Source organism: Erithacus rubecula (genome assembly GCF_903797595.1).
Source record: "Erithacus rubecula genome assembly, chromosome: 6".
Taxonomy (NCBI): domain Eukaryota; kingdom Metazoa; phylum Chordata; class Aves; order Passeriformes; family Muscicapidae; genus Erithacus; species Erithacus rubecula.
The window spans coordinates 57,357,163-57,382,105 of record NC_136688.1 but is presented as its reverse complement, the minus strand read 5'-3'; the positions used below and the strand labels follow the sequence as shown (position 1 = coordinate 57,382,105).

The 24,943-nt window shown below is 44.0% G+C and overlaps 1 protein-coding gene across 15 annotated transcripts in view; it reads left to right on the top strand.

Annotated features, from left to right (window-relative positions):
- KTN1 (kinectin 1) overlaps positions 1 to 24,943 on the top strand; it is a 73,658-nt gene that overhangs the window by 11,811 nt on the left and 36,904 nt on the right. For 10 of the 15 annotated variants that reach the window (XM_079309928.1, XM_079309931.1, XM_079309927.1 and 7 more), the window contains exons 2-8: positions 10,591 to 11,132; positions 12,723 to 12,860; positions 15,190 to 15,357; positions 17,623 to 17,753; positions 20,098 to 20,214; positions 22,635 to 22,775; positions 24,626 to 24,732. In XM_079309928.1, coding sequence (XP_079166054.1) covers positions 10,628 to 11,132; positions 12,723 to 12,860; positions 15,190 to 15,357; positions 17,623 to 17,753; positions 20,098 to 20,214; positions 22,635 to 22,775; positions 24,626 to 24,732 — 1,307 coding nt within the window. In that variant the 5' untranslated portion in view covers positions 10,591 to 10,627. Of the gene's footprint in view, positions 1 to 7,063; positions 7,201 to 10,590; positions 11,133 to 12,722; positions 12,861 to 15,189; positions 15,358 to 17,622; positions 17,754 to 20,097; positions 20,215 to 22,634; positions 22,776 to 24,625; positions 24,733 to 24,943 lie in introns of all 15 variants that reach the window. The other 5 variants (XM_079309926.1, XM_079309929.1, XM_079309936.1 and 2 more) reach the window with 2 other exon arrangements.

The window sequence follows — 24,943 nt, the reverse complement described above, 5'->3', positions numbered from 1 at the left end:
AGCATCTCTCCAGGCTGGGTTTTCCCTGCAGTTCAGGCAAAGTGCACCTGTTATCACCCAGGCCTTGCTGCTGGCCCCAGCTGTACCTCCTTTCCAGGCTCTCATTCCAGCAGAGCTCATGCTGAAAAATGGAAAATACAGAACTCCTCTTTGGGAAAAACTTCACCTTTTTTTCTCTTTTTTTTTTTTTTTTTTTTTTTTTTTTAATATTATTTTTCCCTCCCCTCCTGGGAGCTGCTGAGCTTCTGTGGCAGCTGGTATATGCATGGCCCTGCATTCTCCTGTTGGGAATGTTAAAAATACCAGCTACAATTTTCCCTTTCCACATACCAAAATATATTAATGTGCTGCTGCTTTGATTAGTCATTTCCTCTTCTTTTGTTCCTTTAGCAACAGGGTGAAGGACAGCGTGTGCACACTTGAGTAAAATCTTGTCTGCTTAAAAGTCTGAAGCTAAATGGATTCTCTTGGTTGATACCTGTCTTTGTTGGCACTGAATTCTGTTCTCATCCCTTCAACATACATTCAAAAATAAAGTCTGGATAAAGTCACTTTTATGGTGTCCAGACTAAGAATATCTTTGTGTGATTTATTTTTGTAGTGGAAAGAAATTCTAATGTGAACAAGATTAATATTCTTACCATGAGTTTAATATATTCTTGCAGGAGGACCTTTGGTGATACATTGCTGTAAGAAATTTTCCAAATTAATTTATTTTGTGGTTTCTTGTCTTCCTCCAGTGCCATCACCTCCATGCACACATTCCTCCTTCCCTGATCTCCTGTGAGACCTCATTCAGTGTGGGTGCAGCCTTGGTGAAAGCAGCAGTGTGACACTGTTGGGCTGTTCATGGCTCAGTTTGGGTAGTTCTGGCAGCCTCTGCACCCTTGGGGTGTGGGGGTACAAAGGTTAATAAATCCAACTTACAGGGACCTGCTAAAATTGCTCTGAGTGACTTGCTTGCCCTTGAAGGCTGAATATTTTTTACTTCTCTGTTGCTGTGGCTGCCTTAGTGAGAAATTTGGAAGAAAAGTTTTACCACCAGGCAGTCTGGAGAGCTGCAGAACAAGTGGTAGGTTTAAAACATTGTGTGTGTGGAGGAATCCAAGTGAACAAGCTAAAAAGTTGCCTGGTGAGTATAGTTAAGGGCAAAGCTGAGTAGAAATCTGGAGAAGCAAGCAATAAATTAAGACTGATCTCAGTTATGTCCAAACTTTAGAAACACAGCCCATAAACAACATGCCATCCTCTTTAGCAATCTGTCGTGGTTTTCCTGTCTGCTCTGCCCTGGATTCAGATGGAGGACAGCTTGTGCTGCCTAGGGAGGTGAGGCTTGGGCAGCAGGGCTGCTGCTGCCACACAGCCTGGGGGAAAACTGGTGATGGGGATGTGCAAAGCTGGCAGGAAAGGAATTTTACCTCTCCTGGGATGCACAGGCAGGTAACACACTCAAGTGTTCTCCTTGATTCTTTGCACCTCTTGTATATAAAAACCTGGGTTGTTTTTTTGAATGACCATTAGCCTCCCAGTACTGAGATGCCATTCATACTTTACAGAATCTAAAAGGCAAAAGAAAAAAAAAAAAAAGCTGGACCAAAGGCCTTTGCTTCTTTTGTTTCTGTCTCTACTTATTTTACATTTGTTTTTTAAAATATTAACAAGAAGTCATAATAAAGAATGTATATTTATATAATTGTATTTGCTATATACACTGGGAAGGGGAAAATGTTTCATTCCAGCAGTTTTCTCTTTGCAGATTGCTGCAAAAGTATGAGAGGAATTTGAGTACTGAGAAGCTACTGCTCATACCTGCTTTCCTCTGTTATGGAATCATGGAATGAATTGGGTTTGGAAGGGACCTTAAAAACCTTATTTCTACCTCATGCCATAGGCAGGGACACCTTCCACGAGACCAGGCTGCTCTAAGCCCCTTCCAAACTATTTGAACAGGAATGGGGCAGCCTCTGCCAGAGCTTCACCACCCTCACAACCAAGAATTTCCTTACACACTTGGAACTGGATGTAAGGAGATGAAAGGGATGTAGTAGCCCTACATTTCTCAGGAGATGATAATAATTTTTTTTTTTGTTGTTTTACCTAGAAGTTGGGGCTTTGCCTCATTTGTGAGCAGAGGGTGGTCAACTGCATCAGTCTCATGAGTGCAGACCTTGTTTTAATTGAGTTGAAGTAATAGAGCCTGGCAGGGGTAGGTGCAGAATGAGCATACTTACACTAATGCAACTCCTTCCTGCGTCAGAGAAGGATTAAACTGTATTAGAGTGAGCAAACCCAGCTGGGCTCAGACCTGTATTGTACCTGCCCAGGCTTTTTAGGGACTGGTAGCTGCTCCCTGAGGCTTTCTGTGGGTCCAAGGTGAAGTTTATACTGTGAATATCTATTTATACACTCGACCACAACAGCTGTCTTCAGGCCTTTGTTGAGGTGCACAGTGGCTTTAAAGCTGTGTAAATGGCTTTTGTGTGTGGTAAAGCTGAGCTGCTGTGGAGTGTCACAGCAGGCTGGATTGTACAAACCCCTGTGAACTTCCCAGACAGTTAATTAGAATAAAACCAGGTGTGGCTTGGTCCCTCCCTCCTGTCCAGGTGCTGGGCATAAGCAGATTTCAGCTGTGGTTGTGTGTGTTTGGTGCTTTTGCTAGTCTGACCCAAGAGTTTTGGCTCAGATCTGTAACTGGCTTGTGCTTTTGGATTGGCTCATGTTGCAGGAGATCCCTTGATGCTCAAAAACTACACGACATATGGAACTGCTGCTCAGACTGGGAACCTAAACTCAGCTTTGGCCATAAGTCTGCTAGATTTGGCTCTTATTTGTGGTATTATTTTGAGAAAATTCTGTGATTTTTTTTTTTTTTTTATGCCTTCCTATTTTGAGAAGTATCACTTCCCAGTTCCCTGTGCACGGAAGCGGGTGGTGATTGAAGAGCAATTGTCTGATCTGGTCCCTGCCTGTGTGGAGAGCAGGGAAAGGGGAAATGCTTACCCCAAAGCCTGAGCTGGCTGCTCAGGAGTTTAAATGCCTCTCAAATAGTTCATGGTGGTGTGGGCAGAGCGTGTTTGTACATGAATGCATGAAGGAAAGAGCTGGGGAAGCCTCAGGGACTCCTTGGAAGTAGCAATGGGAAGATGCAGACTTGCTGAGTAATTCCTGCTGGAAGAAAGAAACCTTTGATTCTTTACTGGCACTTTGGAAAAAGGTAGGGTAAAGATAATTTGTTATCTTCTGACTCTGGAGGTAATAGGGGTGTGTGTGTGTGTGTTAGCTGGTAGTGATTTAAAGGTAAAATTTGCAGTTTCTGGAGTCTGGTGGAGCCAGGGACATTTTTCTCTGGTCCTGACTCAGACTGGCTTTTATTCCAAGTGACATCCCCTCACAAATACTGCAAGAAATGTTTTGGTTTCCTAAGACTTTCCTGTGCTGAACAATACAGATTCATTTAGGTTGGAAGAGCCTCTTAAGGTCAAATCTAACCATCCCCCCAACACTGCCAAAGGCCACCACTAACCCACGCCCCCAAGTGCCACATCCACACAACTTTTAAATCCCTTCAGGGATGGGGACTCCACCACTGCCCTTGGCAGTCTGTGCCAGTGCATGGTCACCCTTTCAATGAAGAAGTTTTCCCTAATATCCAAACTAAACCTTTTATGGTGCAGCTTGAAGCTGTTTCCTCTTCTGTGGGAGCAGAGCCTGAGCCCCCTGGCTGCCCCCTCCTATCAGTGAGTTGTGCAGAGCCAGAAGGACCCCCTGAGTCTCCTTTTTCTCCAGGCTGAGCCCCCTCAGCTGACTCTGGTGTTCCAAACCCTTCCCCAGTTCTGCTCCCTTTTCTAGAAAGCTCCAGCTCCTCAACATCTTTATTGTTGTGAGGGACCCAAAACTGGCCCTAGGACTGGAGGTGCCCCAGCACAGGGGACAATCCCTGCCCTGGTCCTGCTGCCACAGTATTCCTGATATCACTGCATTTGTACCCATGCTTTGGTGAACCCAATGGGATTCTGCTTTGGGATATTTGTGGTATTTTGTGAGCTGCCAGGCAGGGATGCTGAGCGTGGTTTTCCTTGCTCTGTTCCAGCAGCAGGTGTGTGCGTGCATTTATCCCTGGCTTAATGCTCACTCCACTTTCACTGGTGCTAATTCCAGTTCTGGGCTTTATCCTACAGCCCAGGTGGTTTCAGGGCGTCAGCTGCTGCCTGGTGAATCCCTGCCCTGCCTTATCTTGTAGGAACTTGCCTGAGCAGCTGGGCTGTGGTGGAAACCTCTTGGGGGAGGTACCTGGGTGCTCCCTGCTGCAGGCACTGGGACAAGATCAAGGACATCAGCTGGGTGCTGGTGTAGCCCTATTGCACTCCTGGCTTCATTTTGTCAGGTCTTGGCTCTGAAGCTGTATTTTAAAAAAAAACCCTCTGAAAGTAAAGGCTTTTGTTGGAGCAAAGCTACTCTTTCTGGAATTTAATAAAGAGCTTGTCTGTGTTAACTAACATCAAGCTACTGAGAGCAGACAGAGCCCAACAGATGGTACAAACAGCGGCATGTTTGGAATGGAAAATATTTACCTAGAGGGGTTTTGAAGCACTGAGCTTGTGCTCTGCAAATGGCTTAATTGTATCAGTGAAATAAAGTGGAGAGCAAGATTTATTGACAAGTTTTACTCTGCTCTTGCTGTCAGCACCTTGGAGGGGGTGTCAAGCACCGTTGAGCTTCCCTTGAACAGGTCTCCTTCCTGGGAAGAGTAGTTTTAACACCTGAATGGCTCAGTTGGTGTTTTTGAGTGTCTACAGCTTTCTCCTGTGACTGCACAAATCATGCTGTCAGGGCAAGTATTGAAATGAAAAATTCAGAGCTTGAAATGCTGTTTGTTATGCTTACCCCCCAGTCTTGGGCTTGGGAGGATTGGTGTAAACAGAGCATGGAAATACAGATATAAAACTAAGACCTGGTTCTTTAAAAAGAATACAAATCTGTAAATTTTACCCTGAGTAATGTGCGCAGTTTGAATTCCACAATATAAAAAGGTTATAAAGGTATTGGAGAGTACCCAAGGGCCATGGAGGTGGTGAAGGGTCGAGAGGGGAAACCTTGAGAGAAGTGGCTGAAGTCACCTGGTTTGTTCAGCCTGGAGGGGATGAGACAGGACAGACTTCATCCTGGTCTGTAGCTGCCTCACAAGGGGGAGATGGTGGTCTTTTCTCCCTGGTAACCAGCAATAGGACCTGATGGAATGGCTGGAGTTGTATCAGGGGAGGTCTAGGTTGGATATAAGAGAAGGTTCTTGCCCCAGAGGGTGCTGGCACTGCCCAGGCTCCCCAGGGAATGGGCACAGCCCCAAGGCTGCCAGAGCTCCAGGAGAGTTTGGACAGCACTGCCAGGGATGCCCATGGTGGGATTGTTGGGATCTGTGCAGCACCAGTGGCTGGACTCTGATCCTTGTGGGTCCCTTCCAACTCAGAATATTCTATGACTCTCCTCTGTAACTTTCTGATTTGCCACTGGGATCAAAACTCACATGCCCATTTAGACCTTCAGCTTTTCTGGCTGCTGGGTGCCTCATGCATGACTTTGAACTGTGCCATTTTAAAAGTGACCCTTGAGAAGATAGTGTGTGATTTACTGGAAGCTGTGCCTTTCCTTTACGTAGGTGTCAGGTGAGGTTTGTGTGCAGTATCTTGATTCTCCTGTGAAAAAGCTGTTCAGGTGCAGTCAGCTCCTGGCTGGTGTTCTCTGGACTGGGTGTTTTTGGGAAGGCTGAGCACTGCAGGGACTCCTTCCTTCCCAGTGTGTCTCACTGCTGAAGTTAGCCAGGTGTTAATGGATTCAAGCAATTTTGATGGGCTAAAATCCCTGCCTGCTCTGACAGCTCTTTTGTGTCATGTAGCAGCAGCTCTGCTGCCTTTTGTGTCTTGTCTGGGGCATGAAAATCTCATCTTGTTTTTTCAATAACACACAACACTGCTTAAAAATCCCAAAACTAAACCAACCTAAGCTGTAATTCTGCAATTTTCCCATACATTGTACCAACATGTTAAATGAACTAGCCTGAGGTTTTTCTGGCAGCCCCCCTTCCTAGAGCTTGAGCCCAGCAGTGCTTTAGTCAGGTCATACTCAAGAACAAGTCACAGAGAGCTGCTGCTCTTGCTCTGTGAATGTGGGATAGGCATGGAGTGGCTGAACTTCTTGTATAATTTCATACCTTGCCTGTGGCACATGTGGATTTAGTTGCCCAAGCTGCTGGGCATCATCTCTGGAAAAGCTCTGGGGGAGGATGAGCTTGGGAGTGAAGCTGTTTTCAAGAGGATCCTCTTTGCAGCTGGCTGATATGGAGTGTGTTCCAAACTGTGTGCAGATTAGGGAGAACAAAAATAGTGTTATCTGTTTGAGGAATTTATTGAATCCAGATATGCTGCTCTGAGACTTCTTGCTATGTTCCCAGTGATTGTTGGATGTGAGTCTGCTTGCCAGCTTGAGAAAATCCCAGGAAAATATCCCAATTAAAGGAGCTGTTGCCTTGGCTAAATCAGATGTGGTATCTCTTAAACTGCTTAGTATTTAAAAAACGGCACCTTGGTACCTGTATTCCCCCCCTTTAATGTTAGTTTTTCAAAGAGGCACAAATCCCTGAAGATTATGTGCATTTTGGGACCTGAGCATTTATAGAAGCTGTGCTTCTCATGTGCTGGGGCTAAGCTGTGAGTGACTCATTAGCCAGATGGAGCTATAATTTATTTCTATCTTCTTGAGTAAGTTAATCCCCTGGACCTAAACTGAATGAATATTCTGTGAAATGTGGTATCTGCACAGAGTGAAACTTGAGATTTTTAACTTCAGAAAGGCAGAGGGTGGGTTAGAAAATCCAGGGCAGTGTGAACTGGCAGGGCAAGTCAGGTGCAGGCAGTAATAGCTCACTGGAGTTCAGAAATAGTTATTTTTTTCTGTGGCACGGGCTCTGTTCAGGGAACAAAAGTGCAATTCTTTTGTTAAAGGCGGGATGGGAACAGTAACTGGGTCTGTGCACGGCCTGGGACAGATGCAGCTTGTTCCCCTTTTTCAGAATGACTGAAGGGATGTTGTGAGGTCTGGAGTTTACGGGTGAGACGGGAGCATGTCTGCAAGGGGGGAGCCTGGCACGGGGGCTGGGCTCTAAAAAACGTGACCAAGAGCAGGTTGAATATCAAATACGAATGAAATGTGAGTATTTAACCAAATACATTGAAATTTAAATGTAGCTGAAGTCGCTGTGCCTCTGTAGGCAGTAGGGAAGGGGAGTGCAGGGAGTTGCTGTTGGGAGTGCCTTGCCTGGGATTTTGGGTTTGGGTGGGTGGGGAACTGGTGCAGCTGCCCTGGAGAGTTTTCTGAAGGAGCTGCAAGTGATAAAAGTCCCATTGCAGGAGAAATGCTTTTTTTTTAATTTTTTTTTTTTTTTTTTTTTTTTTTTTTTTTTTTTTTTTTGTGAGAGTGTCCCCTAACCAGGATGATAAAACTAAACGAGCAGTTAAGCTGGTGGGTGAAGGTGTGTCAATGTAGCATTTGCTTTTTTCTGCTTTAATAGAATGAGTTTTTTCATCCTGTTTCTTTCTGAATGGCATAAAATTCCCCCCCCCCCCAATAGATTGGTTCTGGTTTTTCCTGTGTGGCTTTTCAGTGTAATACAGAAATATACATGGAAATGATGGAACTGTTTTAGTAATTGTAGATTGTTAGAGGACAACTGGAAACTGTGTGTGAGCCAAAACACTGCCAATTTACCCCATGGCAGGGATTCCACTTTATAAAGACATTTTGACGGGGGGTGGTGTGATGGATGTTGTTTTGTCATTTTGCACAGAGCCAGCAGCAGTGGGACCCTCCTATAGTGAATTTTAAATACCCTTGCTGGGCTGAGATGAGAAATTAGTGTGTGGCCATCAGAGCAGAGCTTTTGCTTGCTGTTCCTGTGTGCTAAATCAATTCTAGTTATACCCTGAGACTTTTATTTAGACTTAGGGTTGCTTTTTTTGAACTCTGCTTCCGTGTGAAAAGCTGGATTTGTGTATGGAGCTCAGGGATCAGATCTGCCTTCCTGTGATCCGTGTTTGGGGTGGAAGGGTCCGTGTGGCTCGTGTTTGGCTTTGCCCTGGGGAGCTCTGGAGCTCATCACTGCAGTGTCACACTCCAGACCTGGGAGCTGATCCTGTTCTTGGTGAAGTGAGGGAGGGGGATGGAGGCTCAGCTGAGCTTGTCCAGCTCTGAGATCAGACCTCAGCTAGTCCAGCACACATTCCCCACCCGGACTAGCTGCTGTAATTATGTATTTATGGCTCCTGTGGTAGCAGCTGTAGCTTTTAAGTGTGTGTCTCCTCTAGTCCAGGAGCAACAATCACTTTGTGCAGCATGTCCTGCCTGGATGGCCATGCTGCCCTCCTGACCCTGGAGCCTTGAACCTCTTCACAGCACATGTTAAAACACATGTTAAAGCCCAAACCCTGAGCCTGTGGTTTGCCCTGAGCATGGTGTCAGATGCTGGGAATGTGCAGGGACAGTCAGGGTGTGACTGTCCATGCCATGAGTTCATGGCTGGCTGTGTGCTGCTGTCATCAGCTGGGCTGTGCTGGGCTCCTTGTGCTCTGTTACAGTAATGGATTGTAATGATCAACTTAATTACACTTGTGAAAAATCTGCTTAATTACATATTTACTTTGGGGATTAGCTTTTCCCTGTAAGCATTCAATATTGACTTTGGCTGAGACAAATTTTCAAGATGTGCTTCCTTCAAGAGATGACTAATATTAGATCACTTAGTGCAGGGAGCTGGGTTTATCAAGTAGCTGTAATTAATCATTTTGAAAGCTCCAGCTTAGTTTTGAGCATCTGTTCTTTTTTTCCCCCCAAAAGACAAGCTTTTCTTCCCATCCCTCTCAGCCCTTCCAAAACTTTCTGTGCTGGATGTAATTTTAGACCCTGTAATTTTCAGTGAGCTGTGTGCATGCAGAAAATAAATACAAACTGGGAGGAGACTTAATGTTAAGACAACTGATGAATAATTAGTGTATTGAAGTGTTAGTCTTTTATTTGGATAACTTAATAGCCAAATTAGAGTTCCCAAGCCTTGCTTTCTGTGCTGCTCAATGCACTGTACAAATATATTATCACAGTAACTCTTCTCTGTCCAGAAATTATTCTGTATAACAACTATTCCCTTTTGAGCCAGACTCCACACTGAGCTCTCTGCAGTGTGACAGGATGGCACAAACCAGTTTGTAATAGGAGGTTCCAAAACACTCAGGAATTGAGGGAAAACAACTTTAAATGAGTAAATTTTCTGCCCAGAGACAAGGAGAGCCTGTCCTCTCTCTGCACCATGCAGCTTCTCCATGGACTTTATTCCCTGTGCCCTCAGTAGACACATTTGTTTTTATTTTTCAAGCAGCAGTGGAAATATTTTGAGCAACTGGGTTAAATCCCTTTCCTTTCATTCCCAAGAGGATGGGTGTCCCTTGGGACACTTGAGTGGAAGAGTCAATTTTTTCTTGTGTAGAGGAAAATGTAGTTGTGGCATGTGCTTCTTCCCATGATGGGTTTTAAACTGAATTGTGGATTGGGAATTGTGCTTGCCTAATTAGTTTGGATTATGTCTGGATTTTATTTTTTTCACTGTTGTGGTGATTGGTTTTTTTTTGGGTTTGTTTTCCTTCCTGAAACAAACAGTCTAGGAAAGTTTGGATTCTTCCTGCAAAAATCCAGGTCTGTTCATAGCAGTCAGTTGTGAAATGGGAAAATCTGGTTTGTTTTGACCTCAGAGTCAGGGTTTTTAACATAATTTTGACTTTTTTTTTTTTTTTTTTTTTAAACTCTGTGGTTCCTGCTTTTTAAAAAAGAAAATAAATATAATGTTTGGGACAAAAATATTGTTTTCAGCAAATTATGGAATCATCTGGTCTGTATAAGTGCCCTGGAAGTTTTATGCCCTCACATGTTCAAAATAAGTAACAGATCTTCCTGTTTCCTCATAAATGTATGGAATTTTCCTGAGTGTAAAGTTGAGTTTCAGACTTCAAAAAGCAGTTTTGGAAATACCTGATTCTTTATGGCTGACTAAAATTCAGGGCTCTCTCCTGTCTTCTCCTCATTTTCCTTCTGAAGCTGTCATAAATCTGGGAACAAAAAGAAGGTGAAATTTAACTCTCACTTGCCAGGATAAGGATCTTAATTCATTATGTTTGATTTATGAAAAAAAAAAAAAAAAGATTAAAAAAGTGCACTTATTTCACAGCCTCTGGAAATCCATATCTTTAGCTTGATGAAAGTCATTTGCGAAGGAAGAATGAGGAAGATGAAGAAAAGCAAGGGAAGGGAATTATTCTGGCAAATTGCATTTCTTCCTATCCAGGGCAGCAACTTTAGAACAAATTGTAAATGATTCCAGAAGCTATTCCATGGCTGATGTAGTTTGGTAATTTTATTAAAGCTATTTTGAGGCTACTCTATAACAATGAGAAATCTTTCATTATTATAATTGGTGGAGGAAATAACACTGAGGGCAAACCTGTTCAAAACCTAATTTTTCTTTGTTTTTTTTTTCCCCCCCCCTTTCTCCTATAGTTTTTTTTACAGAAATCATAGCTAAGAAAAAAGCACAATGGAGTTTTACGAGTCCACCTACTTCATCATCCTCATTCCTTCTGTGGTTATTACAGTCATCTTCCTCTTCTTCTGGCTTTTCATGAAAGAGACTTTATACGATGAAGTCCTCGCCAAGCAGAGACGGGACCTAAAGCTGGCGCCTAGCAAAGCGGACAAGAAAAAAACAGAGAAAAAGAAGAACAAGAAGAAAGAGGCTCAGAATGGCAACATCCACGAGTCTGACTCAGAGAGTGCCCCTCGGGAATTGAAGCTGTCGGATGCCCTGAGCACGGATGAGGAGCATGTCACTGCTGTCCCCTCGGAGCCCAGCGCCGGCCTCCGGGAGCGCAGGAAGAAGGAGAAGAGGCACAGGGATGAGCACCTAACTAAGGACTCGGAAGGATCCAAGGCTTCAGGCAAGAAAGTAGATGCAGTCCCTGTTACAAAACAGCCCACTCCACCATCTGAACCAACAGCAGCTAAGAAGAAGCCTGGGCAGAAGAAGCAGAAAAATGGAATGGGTATCTGATGTTGCATATGCTTCTTGAACAGAACGCCAAAACCGTGTTCTGCTTTTTGCAAGGCCACAGATTGTCTCTCACAGACTGTTCTGTCTGATCTCTGTGGGGCAAAGCTCTCTTCTAACCTTCTCCTTTTTTACCAGCTAGTGCTTTTTTCCCCCCTGTTTTTCATCTGGCAGCAGTGCTCTGGTTTTCCTCCTCCCGTGCTTGCTTTCTTCTACTAAAGATAAAGTAAAACAGAGTAGCTTGTTCCTCTGCTTTGCTCTGTGATTTGGCTGCTTTGCTCTCAATCAAAATTTTGATTACCTGAGAGAAGTCAGTAGATAGTTTTTGCTGTGTGCCTTCTGAGCCAGGCTGGGAAAAAGTGGAGTCCTAAGAGTGGTTGCTCTGATAAGGGAGAGCATCTCAAAAAACCTCATAGCAGTCTGCAGAATAAATCACTATTTAAGTGCAGGCTTAATGCACAGAGAGGTGTTTGGTGGTTGATTCATTGCTGCCCACCTGCTACACATCTTTAACTGAATGGAACTGATGTTAAAACTGGTCTGGCTGTTGTGACTGAAATATGCAACCTAGAACAGACCAAAAGCTTCTCAGAATCACTGCTGACTGTCTTGACCATATCCTCAGCAGCTGACATGTCTTAGTGTGGTTGTCTTGACTAGGAATAGAACTGAAAAAAGAATAAAAATGTCCATTTCTAGAAATAAATAAAACCCAAGATATTTGCAGATCCCCTTGTGAGATGCAGGCACAGCAGGTCTGCACAGGGAGTGAGGAAAAAGAATGACATTGCTGCTTGATGTAGTAGATATTTTTCTTTTTCTGAAAAAAAAAAAAAAAAAAAAAAGGAGGAAAAAGACCCACCCACTACCAACAGAGAAAGTATCCAATCTTGTTTGTGGGTGTTCTCTGAAAATCTCTGTGGCACAGTTAAAATGTGGTCTGCAAGCACAGTTCTGGGGACAGCCACAACGAGCTCTTATCCTTGATTACAGGATCTGACACCAGAGCCCTGTGCTGAGCGTGTCAGCTCTGACAAGAATCTTAATATAGCACAGGCTGTCCAAAATGATAAAAAAAAAACCACCTCACTAGAAACTGCTTTTAAAAAGAACAGTTCCCTAATGGGAAACACTTATTTTCTGCTTCTCACAGTCCCAGTAGCTATTGGGGGTGTGTGTTTCAAGTGCCCAAGTGGGTTCATGGAGGGGAAGATACAATAAGAAAATAAGAAACTAATATGGGTAATATGTGCTGTCTGCTCTGTCACAGTGAAATCTGGATTGGAGTTGTTAAACTGTTCTTGCACTGCTGTGTGTTCTGACTGCACATGAGATTCCTGTCTTAAAAATCACTGGGTACTGTGGCTCTTGACTCTGCTAAACCTTCCTGTTGCTTTAAAGTCTCACCTGATCTGGGAATTGTGTGTGTCTCTGTATGTGTATGTGGATAAATTTGTGTTCTGTTTTAAAATATGTGACTTTGTTTTCCTGGGAGTGGAAAATTTGATTATTACAGATCTGCTGATTGAAAAGTAATGCTGAGAATATACAGAAGTGCCTATATTGTCTGAATTGTCTGTTGCAGATGATCAAGATAGTAAGACTGATTCTGTTGTGTCTCCTGCCAAAAAGCAAGAACCAGTGCTGCTCCACCAGGAGATAAAGCAAGAAAATGTGTCAGGGAAGAAGAAGGTCTCTGCAAAGAAGCAAAAAGTTGATAATGGTAAGAATTCAGTCTGTGACATTGCTCAGATAAACCTGACTGTTAAACCTTTTTGCCATCCATGCTTTAATTTCTCTTCCTTTGGAAAAGGAACTCACAGAATAGTAACTTTTTATTTGAAAAAACAGGAATTCCAGGTAGGAAAGATTGCTGAACCTGAGATCCTGTTAAATTTTATGAAATCTGGTACCACTGGGCACAGGATAATGAATGTTGTGAATCTTTCTGAGCTCTCTTGGATCCACACATCCACCCTTGAATGAGGAATATGTGCAGACCCAGAGTATAAACTGAGCAGGCTCCAAGTTGCTCTGAGCAAGGCATGTCTGGAACTGCTGCAGTCATCTGCCCCAAACAGGATTGCAGTTTTTTCAGCCAATTGCTTTGACCACATTCCTCTCTTATTGTCCTTTTGTTGGCTGGCTCTTGCTCCAACATAAACTGTTCATCTTTGCTGTCAAGGCCTTCACTGTTTGTCATCCCTTGTTCTCTGCCAAGATGCTGCTTCTTGTGTCCTCTTGGCTCACTGAGCCTCTGTGTGTGTTTTTCTCCTTTTTTTTTTAGGTTTTTTTTTTTAGTTTTTTTTACAATGAGTGCTGTTGTGTCTGGCTTTTGAACACAGTGTGACCATGAAGTTCTCTGAGGCCACCTTGTTGGCTTCTCAAGACTCTCCTCTGCTGGGGCAGCTATGAGGTTGGAAGCTGATGGGCTGCTACTGGAGGAGGGAGACACTGTTGCCCACTGTTCCCTTCATACTTTGGTCAGGTTTTCAGATTGAAACCTGTCCTGTGCCCTGTTCAGTCCAGGATGGAGTTCCAAGCACTGTAGGGTTCCTGTATAATTGAAAAACTCCTAAATGACTCCTGGAAGAAGCCTACTGATGGAGAGCTCAGGATGTGATCACCTTTTATGGATGTTCTTGTGCTTTTGCTGATGGAAATGGGTGCATTGTACATTTTTAGGGGCCACAAACCTGTCAGTACCAGCTCAGCCAGTAGCAAAGCTGAGCTGTCAGTGCTACAGGGCAACAGCTCATGCATTGGTTGAATGTAAACTGTTTTCTTTTCAAGCCACCAAAATGAGAGAGTGAAAATGAGCTGTGGTGGACACCAGGATTAGCCAAGACATGACTGTGGGGATTTTGTACTGCAGAATGTGTCATTGATGTTAAAAGGGTTTTGAAAGGAGGGGAAGTTAATAAGGACAGGAAAGGAAAATATGAGGAGAGCAACAGGAGTAGCTGGTGATTGTTTCTGCTCTCCTCTCTTCTGAGCTTGCAGTGTACCTGCAGGTGTTAAGTGGAGAGACACCAGGTGACACAAAAAGGTCCATCTGGCCTATTCTCTTTTACAGCAGCCAGAATTTAGGAGTGTTTTATAACTAACTGGTTCTCTGGCAGCCAGGAGTGCATGCTTGTTTTGCACTGATGCCCAAAACCCTGCATCCCACCCAGTTCTGCTCTCTCTGTGCTGCTGCCTGGCATCTGTTGTCCATCAGCCCTGCAGCCTGGGCTGGCTGGGGCAGTGGTTTGCCTGCTGCACAGCCTCTGGCATCCTGCAGGCAGTGTGGAGCAGGAGCTGGGCAAGCAGCAGCTGCAGCTCTGTCTCTGGCCCCAGGTCTGTCACTCCTGCTCTCTCCTCACCTGCTTTTGTCTCTGTGTGGACAGAGGCTGCTCCTCACCACCATGGTCCAGGGGTGTGGGAATAGAGACCTGGGGTTGGGCAGGACCTCTTGGTACCTCTCTGCATGTTAGTGATGCCCAAAGCTGTCCTGACAGATGAGAGATCTTCATTAAGTGCAGTGGAGTCTGCATGCAAAATAAACTGGATTGCTGCCCCTGCTGCATGTTCTGCCTGAGTGGTTGGGTTCACAGGTGATGTAATCCATGAAAATGCTGGCAGTGAAGTACCAGCTTTTAACAGAACAAGGACAAAAGGCTTTACTCATATTTTAGGGATGCTGAATTTCCTGCACAGCCACAAGTAGAAAAAACCATCTCAGTGATGCCATGTGCAACTTTCTTACTAAAGTGAAATGAAAGTCAAATGGAAAGGTTGTTCTTTTTGTTAAAATGCTAAAAGACAGTTCTGGAAGTAGAAATTTAATTGAAGCTATTAAATTGCTATACATTAGAGACCTTTATTTAATGGACTTACCTGAAGAGCTGTAATGAGTTAAAATGTGAAGGGTAATAGAAATGGGGAATATAACTAACTATTGAGGTCAGAGATGCTTTACTTCAACTCTGAATATGTTAGGCACCTTTTCTAAAAATGTTGTTGTCAATTATTACAAAGCTTTAACCCATCCTATGGACTTATGGTTACAGTTTTGGTGGATGAACCTCTTATTCAAGCAACTACTTATATTCCTTTGATGGATAATTCTGGCTCAGGCACTTTGGAGAAGCGTGAGCCGGTTGAAGTTGTAAAACACAACGTGAATGAGGGCATCCAGAAGAGCAGTGGCAAGAAACTGAAGAATGAAACTGATAAAGGTAAGAAACTGATAATTCAGTCTGTTTCTGGCATAGCCTGCTTGCAAACTTCAGCAGGGAAGGTGTGTGGGGAAGGGGGTTCTCTCTGATGTCATGTGAAGAAGGGATTTGAGGAAAACATTTGTGGCTGCAGGATGCTCTTCTTGTGTGTGTGCTCATTTCTGCCTTGTCTTTGGCACTGTGGAAAGGGCTCTGTGCCATCTGAATCCTTTCAGCTCTGACTGGGCTTTTGTGTCCCCAGTGAGCAAAGGGGTGATCACAGACCACACAGATGCAGCGAGGGAGTTCACAGTGGAGAGTTCAGGCATTGCTCACAGGGATGGACTCTAAACCCAGGGCATTCAGCACGAGCTCTGGGAGTCTGCTGGAGGCTGGAAGGGCAGCCTGCATGCTCTAGGGCTGTTCATGGAGCTATCTGAGGCTGACCCAGTGCAGTAGAGTGACCTGAAACAGATTGGCACTGGAGAGAGTCTGGCAATTTCCAGGGACACTCTGAATTTTCCCTTCAGTGTGGTTGGAATTGATTGGAACAGGGGAACTTCCTTCATACTCTCCCACAAATGCCTGAAGTGATTAATGAGCATTGTGTTCCACTCTGAAGCTTTAAATAGGTCTCTGACCATCTCAAAGCCTGACAGACTTACTGAACCATGAGGTGAGACCTCAAATTTGTGAGCAGCCAGAGAGAAACCAGGCAGCTGAGCAGTGACACCCAGCTCAGGTTTGGGCAGAAGGCTGATTCTTCAGCATTGTCTGGACACTCACTTCATTCTTTAGAATCTCTCTTTTTAGTCTTGTTTTCCAAAATATCCCCTCCAAAGCTTCCTGGCAGCCCTTTAACTGGATTCCCACATTCCTGAGGCTCCTCTTGTGCTTGTGGCTCAGTGGCTGCACTGTCCTGCAGCATCCAAGCCCCTCACGTGCACCCATCCCTTCTCATTTCCCTGGCACACTGTGACCTTCTCCATGAACTCCTAATTCTCCTGTGTCAGCTGGGATTTGCCCTCCCAATATAGAACTCTTGCCCTGCTCTAATTGTAAGCTCCTTGCATGCAAGGGCAAGGTCTCTGTGCCTTCAGGGAGCACAGGGCTGGTCCTGGCCCAGCTGTGATCAGTTCCTGGCTCACCAGGCTGTGGTCTCAGGATTTTGGCATATTCCTGGTAACAGCATCACTGGTGATGTCAGTGCAGCACTGATGTGAGCTGAAGTGAAGACTAAGTTGGATTTGGAACTGGAAGAGAGTGTGCTAGAATTCCTCAGCAGTCCCTGCCCATGCTCTGTCATTCACTGATTTTATGCTTGATAATTTCATTTAGGGCACAGTGTCACTGCTGCTTCTTTGTTCTTCATTTGTTTCTCAGACAGATCTTTGGGTTTGATGTGTAACTTGATTTCAGGGGCATGTTCAGCACCTGTGGTGAGAAATCCAGACCTGTCTCCATGATCTAGGGACAGATTCTGACCAAGCATCACTTCTAAGCTCATGCTTTTTCTAATTCTTCCCATCCCTTCACATACTTTTGAGCACTGGTGAATGTTTGACAGGGATATGGGATACCTTGGTCTTGTGCTCCTGTTTCCTGGAGTCAGAGGGCCACCTAATGACCTATATGTGAGCAGCCTGTTTGTGAGCAGTGTTTTTTATCAGAGAGTAGTTCAGTTGAATTGTCTTTCCTTGTGTGTGTCTTTTTAAACACTTGGTCAGCCATTAAGAGGAATCTTACTGATTTATCTTCCTACTGCTGAACTCCTCTTGCAGCAGTTCCCTCAATCTAAATTTGGAAGTTAATATTTTTGTCTTCCATATATTGTAATCAAAAATGTGCCAGTTTTTAAATTAATTAACTTGTCATGTGCATATTGCTTGTGCAGCCAGGCTGTCCTCCAAATTGAGAGCTCAGTTTAAATTACTGTCATGATGCCCTGGAAAGGACTCTTCAATTTTTCACATTTATGCTATTTTTCTCCTTCAAAATCTGTGTTATGCTTTGTCTTCTTGCTAGCAGCACTATAAATGTTACCAACTGTGCAAACAAAGTGGTGGGATTTTCTCTTTTCCCAAAACTATCAGCTGGCAGATTGTTATCAGGTTTAAATTGGAGAGATGTTGTTTTTGCTGAATGTTCATGACCTTTTGCTTCTTGGCATTTCAGACTGGAATTAAATATAATGCATAATGATACCCCATCACATGTTGTTTCAAGGCAAAATAAATAATTCTGTATGGAGTCCAAAGTAAATAAATCCTCCCTTCTGTGTTGCAGAGAATGCTGAAGTGAAATTCAAGGATTTTGTAACATCCATGAAGAATATGATCTTCTCTGAAGATGAGGCCCGTTGTGTAGTGGAGGTGTTAAAGGAAAAATCTGGTGCAATTCATGATTTCTTGCAAAAGGTGAATGACTGTGGAGTGTGGGGGGAACACAAAACTCATTAAACAAACAGAAATGGGAGGAGGTGCTGTCAGATGAGCTCTGTCAGCATTCTGCTGTGATCTGTCTCTCTCCAGCTGCTCTGTGCTTGCCTTGCATGCAGGAAGGAGCTGTCAGATGCCTTTGTGCTGCCATCTGCCATGCCAGGGGTGGCTCTGGCCACTTGGAAAGAGCAGGCATGGCCATGGAGAAACAAGGAATAAAGCAGGAGTGCTGCTGCTGACTCGTGTGCTGGCTCAGGGAAGGATGGCTGGTGACTTTTGGGATTCATCTTTCCCAAATGTGTAAATAGGATAAGCTATGGGAGGAATTCAGAACAAGCTGCTCTGGCTGTGGCACTTGATCAGCTAATTCTGTGTTTTGCAAGTCTGTACAATGTGGATATTTTTCATAGGATTGTAGGGCAGTTCAGCATTGGAAGGGACCTCAAGGGGTTTGGAGTCCAGCCTCCTATTGAAGCAGGAGCAGCTCTGAGATCAGCCCACACTACTCAGGGCTTTATCCAGTCTGGATGGGACTGCAAAACCTCTCTGGGCAGCCTGGGCCAGTGCTTGGCAGTTCTTTTTAATTATTGTTGTCAAAACAGAAGAGCATGGTGTCCACCAATATCTTACCAGTACAGAATCACACAGTCCTTGGGGTTGGAGGGAGCTCTGGAGGCATCCAGTCCAAGCCAAGGCAGGGTCACCTGGAGAGATGACACAGGAATGTGTCCAGGTGGATTTGGAATATCCCAGAAAGGGAAACTCCACCTCTTCCCTGGGCAGCTGTTGCAGGTCTCTGCCATCCAGAGAAAGCAGCTCTTCCTCATGTTGAGGTGAAACTTGTGTTTTGGTTTGTGGCCATTGCTCCTTGTCCTGTTGCTGGGCACACACCTACTCCTCCCTGCCATGACTCACTGTGGGTGTCACTCTGTGCTTGTCACATCCTGTGTGTCACTCTTGAGCTCCTGCAATCCTGTGCTGCTCTGTACCAGAGCAGAAATGCAGAACTGGCTGTGTGTCAGTCCCCTTAATGCAATATATCAGCATAACCACACAGTTTGGGCTGGCAGGGGCTTCAGGAGGCTGTGCAGCCCAGCTGCCAGCTCAGAACAGATCCAACACTGAATTCTCAGCAAATTGCTCAGGGATTTTGTCCAGTTGCATCTTGAAAACCTCCAAGGACAGAACCCAGTAGTGCTACCCTTGGAATGGAATTGTCTGGTTCAAGCAACCACCCTGCTTACTGTGTTTTCTTTTTTTTTTTTTTTTCTTTCAAAGGAATGTTTTTAAAGGTGTTAAAGCTGAATCTTTAGGATGGAAATGAGTTCTTGGGCTTGTATACAACAAGCAAATGTAGGTTTCTGTAGGTGGAAGTGTGAGTTGTGTTCTCTCTGTAGCTCATGCAAGTCACTGACAGTGTGTTTGTACTGCAGGCATGCACATCATCACTAAAGGAGAATTTCCAAGCAAATTCAGGGTCCATTTATGGGACTGACACTTCTTTCCTTCTTCAATTATCAGACTTCAGTGAGTGAAGTCCAAGTAGTCCAATCTCCTCCTCAAAGCAACACAAATTCTGAGGTCAGCACAGGCTGCTCAGGGCTTTATTCAGTCTGGGCTTGACACCTTCAGTGCCTGAGACTGTACAACCACTCTGGGCATCCCTCACACTTCACTGAGTCAAATCTGAGCACAAACACAGGGAATCTGTGCTCTTTGATACATTTATTCATTTGTAGGACCAGTATGCAAGTATCAGGACCCTGGGGATTGTTCCTCTAGGTTTATTCCCTGGGGTATCTCTGAAATCTTGTGTCAGTGTGCCAGCAGAAATATAATTACATCAGCTAGAGGCTCTCCTGGGAAGTGAAAGGAGACACCAGGTCAGTGTTTTCCTTTTTCCTTTGTGGTGAAATATTTCAAGCAATTACAGTTTTTGGATTATACCTGCTCTGAGCATGGGCTGGACCTGCTGATCTTGGGAGTCCTTCCAACCACAGATATTGACTGATTCAGCATCCCTGCATCTTTTCCCATTATTTCTCCTAATGGCTGTTCTTTATTTTCCCCAGCTCTCTTTCAGTGGGAAGCACCTTAAGAGCCCATTTACCCTCTTAATTGGTTTCCATGCTTTGAAAATGCATTTCTTTTCCTGGTGAAATGGGATCCATTAGCAGCAGAACTGGGTACCAGTGGTGCCACATGCACTGTGCAGATGGAAAATTTGGGGGCAGGAGGGGGTGTTTCCTCCTCTCAGGTTTGCTCTGCTGCCTTTTTAGTGTGCTGTGCTACTACTTGTTCTTTTTATGTCATCCTGCTGCAGGCCAGCAAGGCTGAGACAGCTGCAGCTCTGCACCAGCTCCAGGACAAGGAGAAGATGCTCTCAGCAATGAAGGAGGAGGCAGCTGTTGCAAAGGAGCAGTGCAAGCAGCTCTCCCAGGTAAATACTGAGGTGTTCATGTGTGTAGAGAGGGGCAGGGGTTTGTAGGACTAGCAGCCAGCAAATGCTGATTTACTGAGCTTAATATAAGCCAAAAGGTAGAATTTCTTTTTCTGAAAAAGCTACATTTGGGTTTACAGTGTATTTATGCAGTTACTTTCCAGTAGTTTTTCCAGGGAGTTCATTTGCTGATACTTGCAAGCTGAGCCTGTTTTTCTTTTCAAATGGCTACTTGAAAAGCACTTCCTTCAGCACTATGAGACTTCTCTATGGATGCCAATATTAAATGTCTTTCCTGCATCACAGTTTTAATTTAGTCCATATTGTAGCATTCACATGCCTTTGTGCTTCTTGGCACAACAATCATTGGTTTTCTTCAAGAAGGAAGATACAGAAAGTGCAGAGTGCCTGCTTAGCCCCTGGAGGTGCAACTCTGATTGCTTTGGACTTAGAGGGATGCTAATGCATCACTGTCAAAACTAGCTGATGAAAATTCACTTTTTTATGAATGTTTCAGAGGGAAACAGTTACAGTAGACCAGCTAATGAGGCAGATAGGGGCTGAATTTTGGAGCCTTGGGAGACAGATTTGTGTGTTTTGGCTGGTCTGGAAACACATGAGCATTAGACTTGGGAAAGCCACATTGCAGGACATAATTTGGGCACAGATTTGGGTGGCCAAAGGTGGGAGCAGAGTGGCCAGAGGATGCAGGAGTTGAGAGCCTTGGGAGATGAGAAGGGAAGAAGGGAGTGGGTGTTGTGTGAGCTCCTGGCAGGGCACAGGTGTTTACAAGTGGGATCAAGAGGTTTGGGATAGTCAGTGTGTGGTATAGGGAGAAGGGGCTTGTGGTGTGTTTGGAGGCAAAAAAGCAACTGGCTCAGGGCTGCAGAATCAAATTGGTGAGGGGAATCTGCTGCTGAAGAAGTAGGGGGAATGGATGAAGGAATCAGAGTGTGGGAAATGCAGATATGGTTGGGAAAAAACATCTGCAAAGTGGTGCTTGTAAAGGAGAGGCTGTAATGAGGTAGGAGTCATCAGGGGGTTTTTCCCATCTGAATTGGGGAAGGGAAAAGCTGGGAGAAAATGGATAAAAGCAAAGTTGCTGCAATGCTGAAAAGAATCAGGATAAACAAGGGATAAAGCTTAGCTTGACTGATAAAAGCTCTTATCTTCCAGTTAATGTGTTTCTCTGAAAGCACTGTCAAATCTAAAGGTGCTTTAAGGTGCAGAAGGATTCCTGCAGGGATCTTGATAAAGATAATACCTGGAGAGGGTAAATGAGAACAAGAGCTGAGTACCTCAGGACTCAGAGGTATTTGGCAAAACACAAACCAGGCAATGTTCATCTTCCCAGGATCTCTGGTTCTGCCCAGAATAGGGGTAGTTGGGTTACTGAGAACTACAGATGAAAGGTGGGTTTGGTGTAGGGACAGAGAAAGCTGCAGTGTGTCCTGGTGTCCTTCTTTTAATTGTATCTTAGTTAAATAAAGCATGGAGAAAGATTTGTTTCAAGCTGTCTGTATTGTATTTGCAAAAGTAGCTTAAAACGTGGAGTTTGATCTGCAAGACAGAATAGCTTTTATTTAAACTGAAAGGTGAAAAAGACTGTAATTACTCCAAAGAGATTGAGAGTATTCAGGCTAATAATTTAGAGCACTTAAATTGTGTCAGGGCTCCCTGGCAGTGTTGGGAGCTGTGTGGCTGGAAACACCTGAAGCTCGGGTGGTACAAATTCCTATTTGTGTGATGGGAGCTGCTGAAAGCTGCACTTAATGGTTTTGCTTACTACAGCAAGTGCATTTATATTGCAGAGGAGCAGCTCTGTGGATTTCTCAGGTGTCTGGGTTGAATTACTGGCTAATAAAAGATTAAAAAGCAATGTGTATTTTCATCTGAAAGCTATAATGTGGCATCATGCTGGTGGGATTCAGGGGTTCTCTGGCCTTTGTAGTGCACTAATAGCCCATCTCCTGTGGCAAAGCTGTTGGCTTTGCAACCTGCTACAAAGCAATTATTTTGCTCTAAAATACTCTATTTTGCCATGGTGCTTTACCTGTGTTCTTCAATTTTGCTAAACTTGGGATGAAAAATCTAATCTTTGTCCTCTATGATATCTGTGGTTTTAGTTGTTAGGACTCTCTGATTTGGCCAGATTTGATAGAAATGAACTCCCATCTGTTCTGAGACAATGTAAGATCAGTGATTAAATTTGCAAACTTCTTAATAAACATGAGATTTATGATGATACAGGATCAGGTTTTGAAAGTTTGGTCTGATTCTGTAAACTTGCCGACCGAAGCTTTGATACTGACTTCATTTTGATGCACACTTGCTATATTTTTAATCATCTTGGAGACTCTTACCCTTTAGAAAGCAGCAGTGGGTGACTTGTTTGCCTCTTGCTGTCATTCCCTCCCCAGGAGCTGGTTGCAGAGAAGGAGAGGAATGGTTTGCTCACGGCCAAGATGCGCGAGCGCATCAACGCGCTGGAGAAGGAGCACGGCGCCTTCCAGAGCAAAATACACGTCAGCTACCAAGAGTCCCAGCAGATGAAAATCAAGGTAAGTGCTTTGCCTAAACTGCTGGAGTTGATGCTCATGCATAAGCAGATGGGTGCTGAGGAATCACTGTAGAACTTTGAGCAGCTGCCTGATTTTAAAGAAGCTCCCACAGGTGACTTTTGTGGTGTGAAGAGCCCAGTGCTGCCTGCAGCTGGTCTCTGATCTAGTTGCTTTTCCTTCCTGGTGTTCTGCTGAAATGTTATTCAATTAAAGGGTAAAGTCTAATTGAAATACTCAGCTTAAGGGAGCCACTAATGCTGATGATCATTTACCAGCAGATAAATGTCTCTAAGATTATAGTGCAGAGTGACAACATTGCATAATACACATGAAATATCTTTGCCTCAGGGAGTGCTTTGCTGGAAATATTTGAAGAGCAGCCACTTGTATTTTTTTAAGATCTTCTTACTTTTTATTTTAGTTGCTTTATGGAGTGACCTTAGAAGGGTTTGTTTTATCAGATTAAAAAGTTTAACTTAAATTTTTCTGAGGAAAATGGCCCATCTCATGCTTAGATTTCATTCTAGTCATTCTTTCCTGTATGGACAGCACAGCATCAAGCCCAACACATGAACTTCCCAATTCAAAAATTGTATCTTCTGTCTTGGCCTTTTGCAGAGTAGCATCTCTGCAGTTTTGGAGCAAAGTTCCTTGAAACCTGTGTAAATAACTGGACAAGAGAGGCACTTTCTGCTGTCTGGGGAAGGTGAGGGGCACCTGGGCAAACCCAGGAGATTTTAGCAAGTGCAGCAGTCCCAGGCTGAGCTGGAGAAAGGAAATGCAAAAGATCCAGGTCCTGCTCCCTCTGCTGATGTGCTGCAGCATGGCAGAGGAGCTGGAAATGGTCACAGCTTCCAGTTGGGTGGGGTTTGTGCTCCTGCTTCTCTTGGGATCTTGTTGGCATTAAAAACAAAACAGGCAATGAAAAGAGCTCCCCAATAAATGTCCAAGACCCAGCTTGTTATGTTTGTTGGGGCAGAACTGGAGGTGGCTGCCCTACAGCTCCCTGCTGCTGAGTTGTTACACAAACATTTATTTGGATCTTCTAATGTAGAAATGCTCACTGATGAATCATCCACTTGATGAAACTGGGTTTTGGAGTGGTGTCAGCCAGATCTACACAATGGCACTGATAAAGAAACAGTGTTGTGTGTGCTTGAGGATTTTCAGAGCAGACTTTTGGGCTCCAAGACCAGCTCTGCTGTGTCTGCATATGCAGAGTCCATTTTTTTCCTCTTTGAATCCTGTTTTTTGATTTTGTTCACACTGTTCTGAACAGTTTTCAGGGCTTTTTTCTGCCTCAGCTTTGGAACCTTGCTGAAAATCAGAATATTCAATGAGGACTAGCCTTTTGCAGTTTTCATGCTGTAGTCTGTGTATTATTAGTTATTTGTTACTTTCCCTGGTTTGTTGAAAGGAACAGCAAACAAGGGTTATGTGATGATAATTCACATCATGTTTATTTCCCTTTGGAAAAGTCATATATTGGTATCCAGTTATTGATAGATATCTCAGGTTATGTAGCTGAGCAATTGGTATTCTGAGTAACACTTATGTAGCCTTTTAAACAATAAAAGGGTTGCCTTGATAAATAGATTTATGCATTGATATAAAATGATATAAAAGGAAACCTTTTTGCTTTGATTTGAGCACGAGGATCTCGGTAGCACAGTTTAATTTAAGAACTGGTGTGTGAGGAAGGAACAAAGCTCCCCCTCTCCCAAAAAATCCACTTAGTTTTATTTACCGAAACTATTGTGATACCTTACTTACTTCTACAAGCTGGTTTTTCTGTTTTTATTGCTCCTTAGCTTAATCTTTGATGGAATTGATCTTTCTTTGCCCATCAGTTCCAGCAGCTCCGTGAGCAGATGGAGGCAGAAATAAGCCACCTGAAGCAGGAAAATGGTATCCTGAGAGATGCTGTCAGCACTTCCACCAATCAAATGGAGAGCAAGTATGTTGGCAGCTATTTGGAGCTCTGTGTGGTTTTGAACCTCCCCTGAAGAGTTGTTCTGGCTTCTGCTTCTTTTGTTTCCAAGTCCTTGGCTATCTCTAAATTAGTGGTTAAGCTTGGAACACAAATATTTTGGGCTGGACAGGTAGCTGGTGGTGTTTGCATTGAGTCAGGGCTTTCAGAACAAATAATTACCTTTTTTCAACTGGCA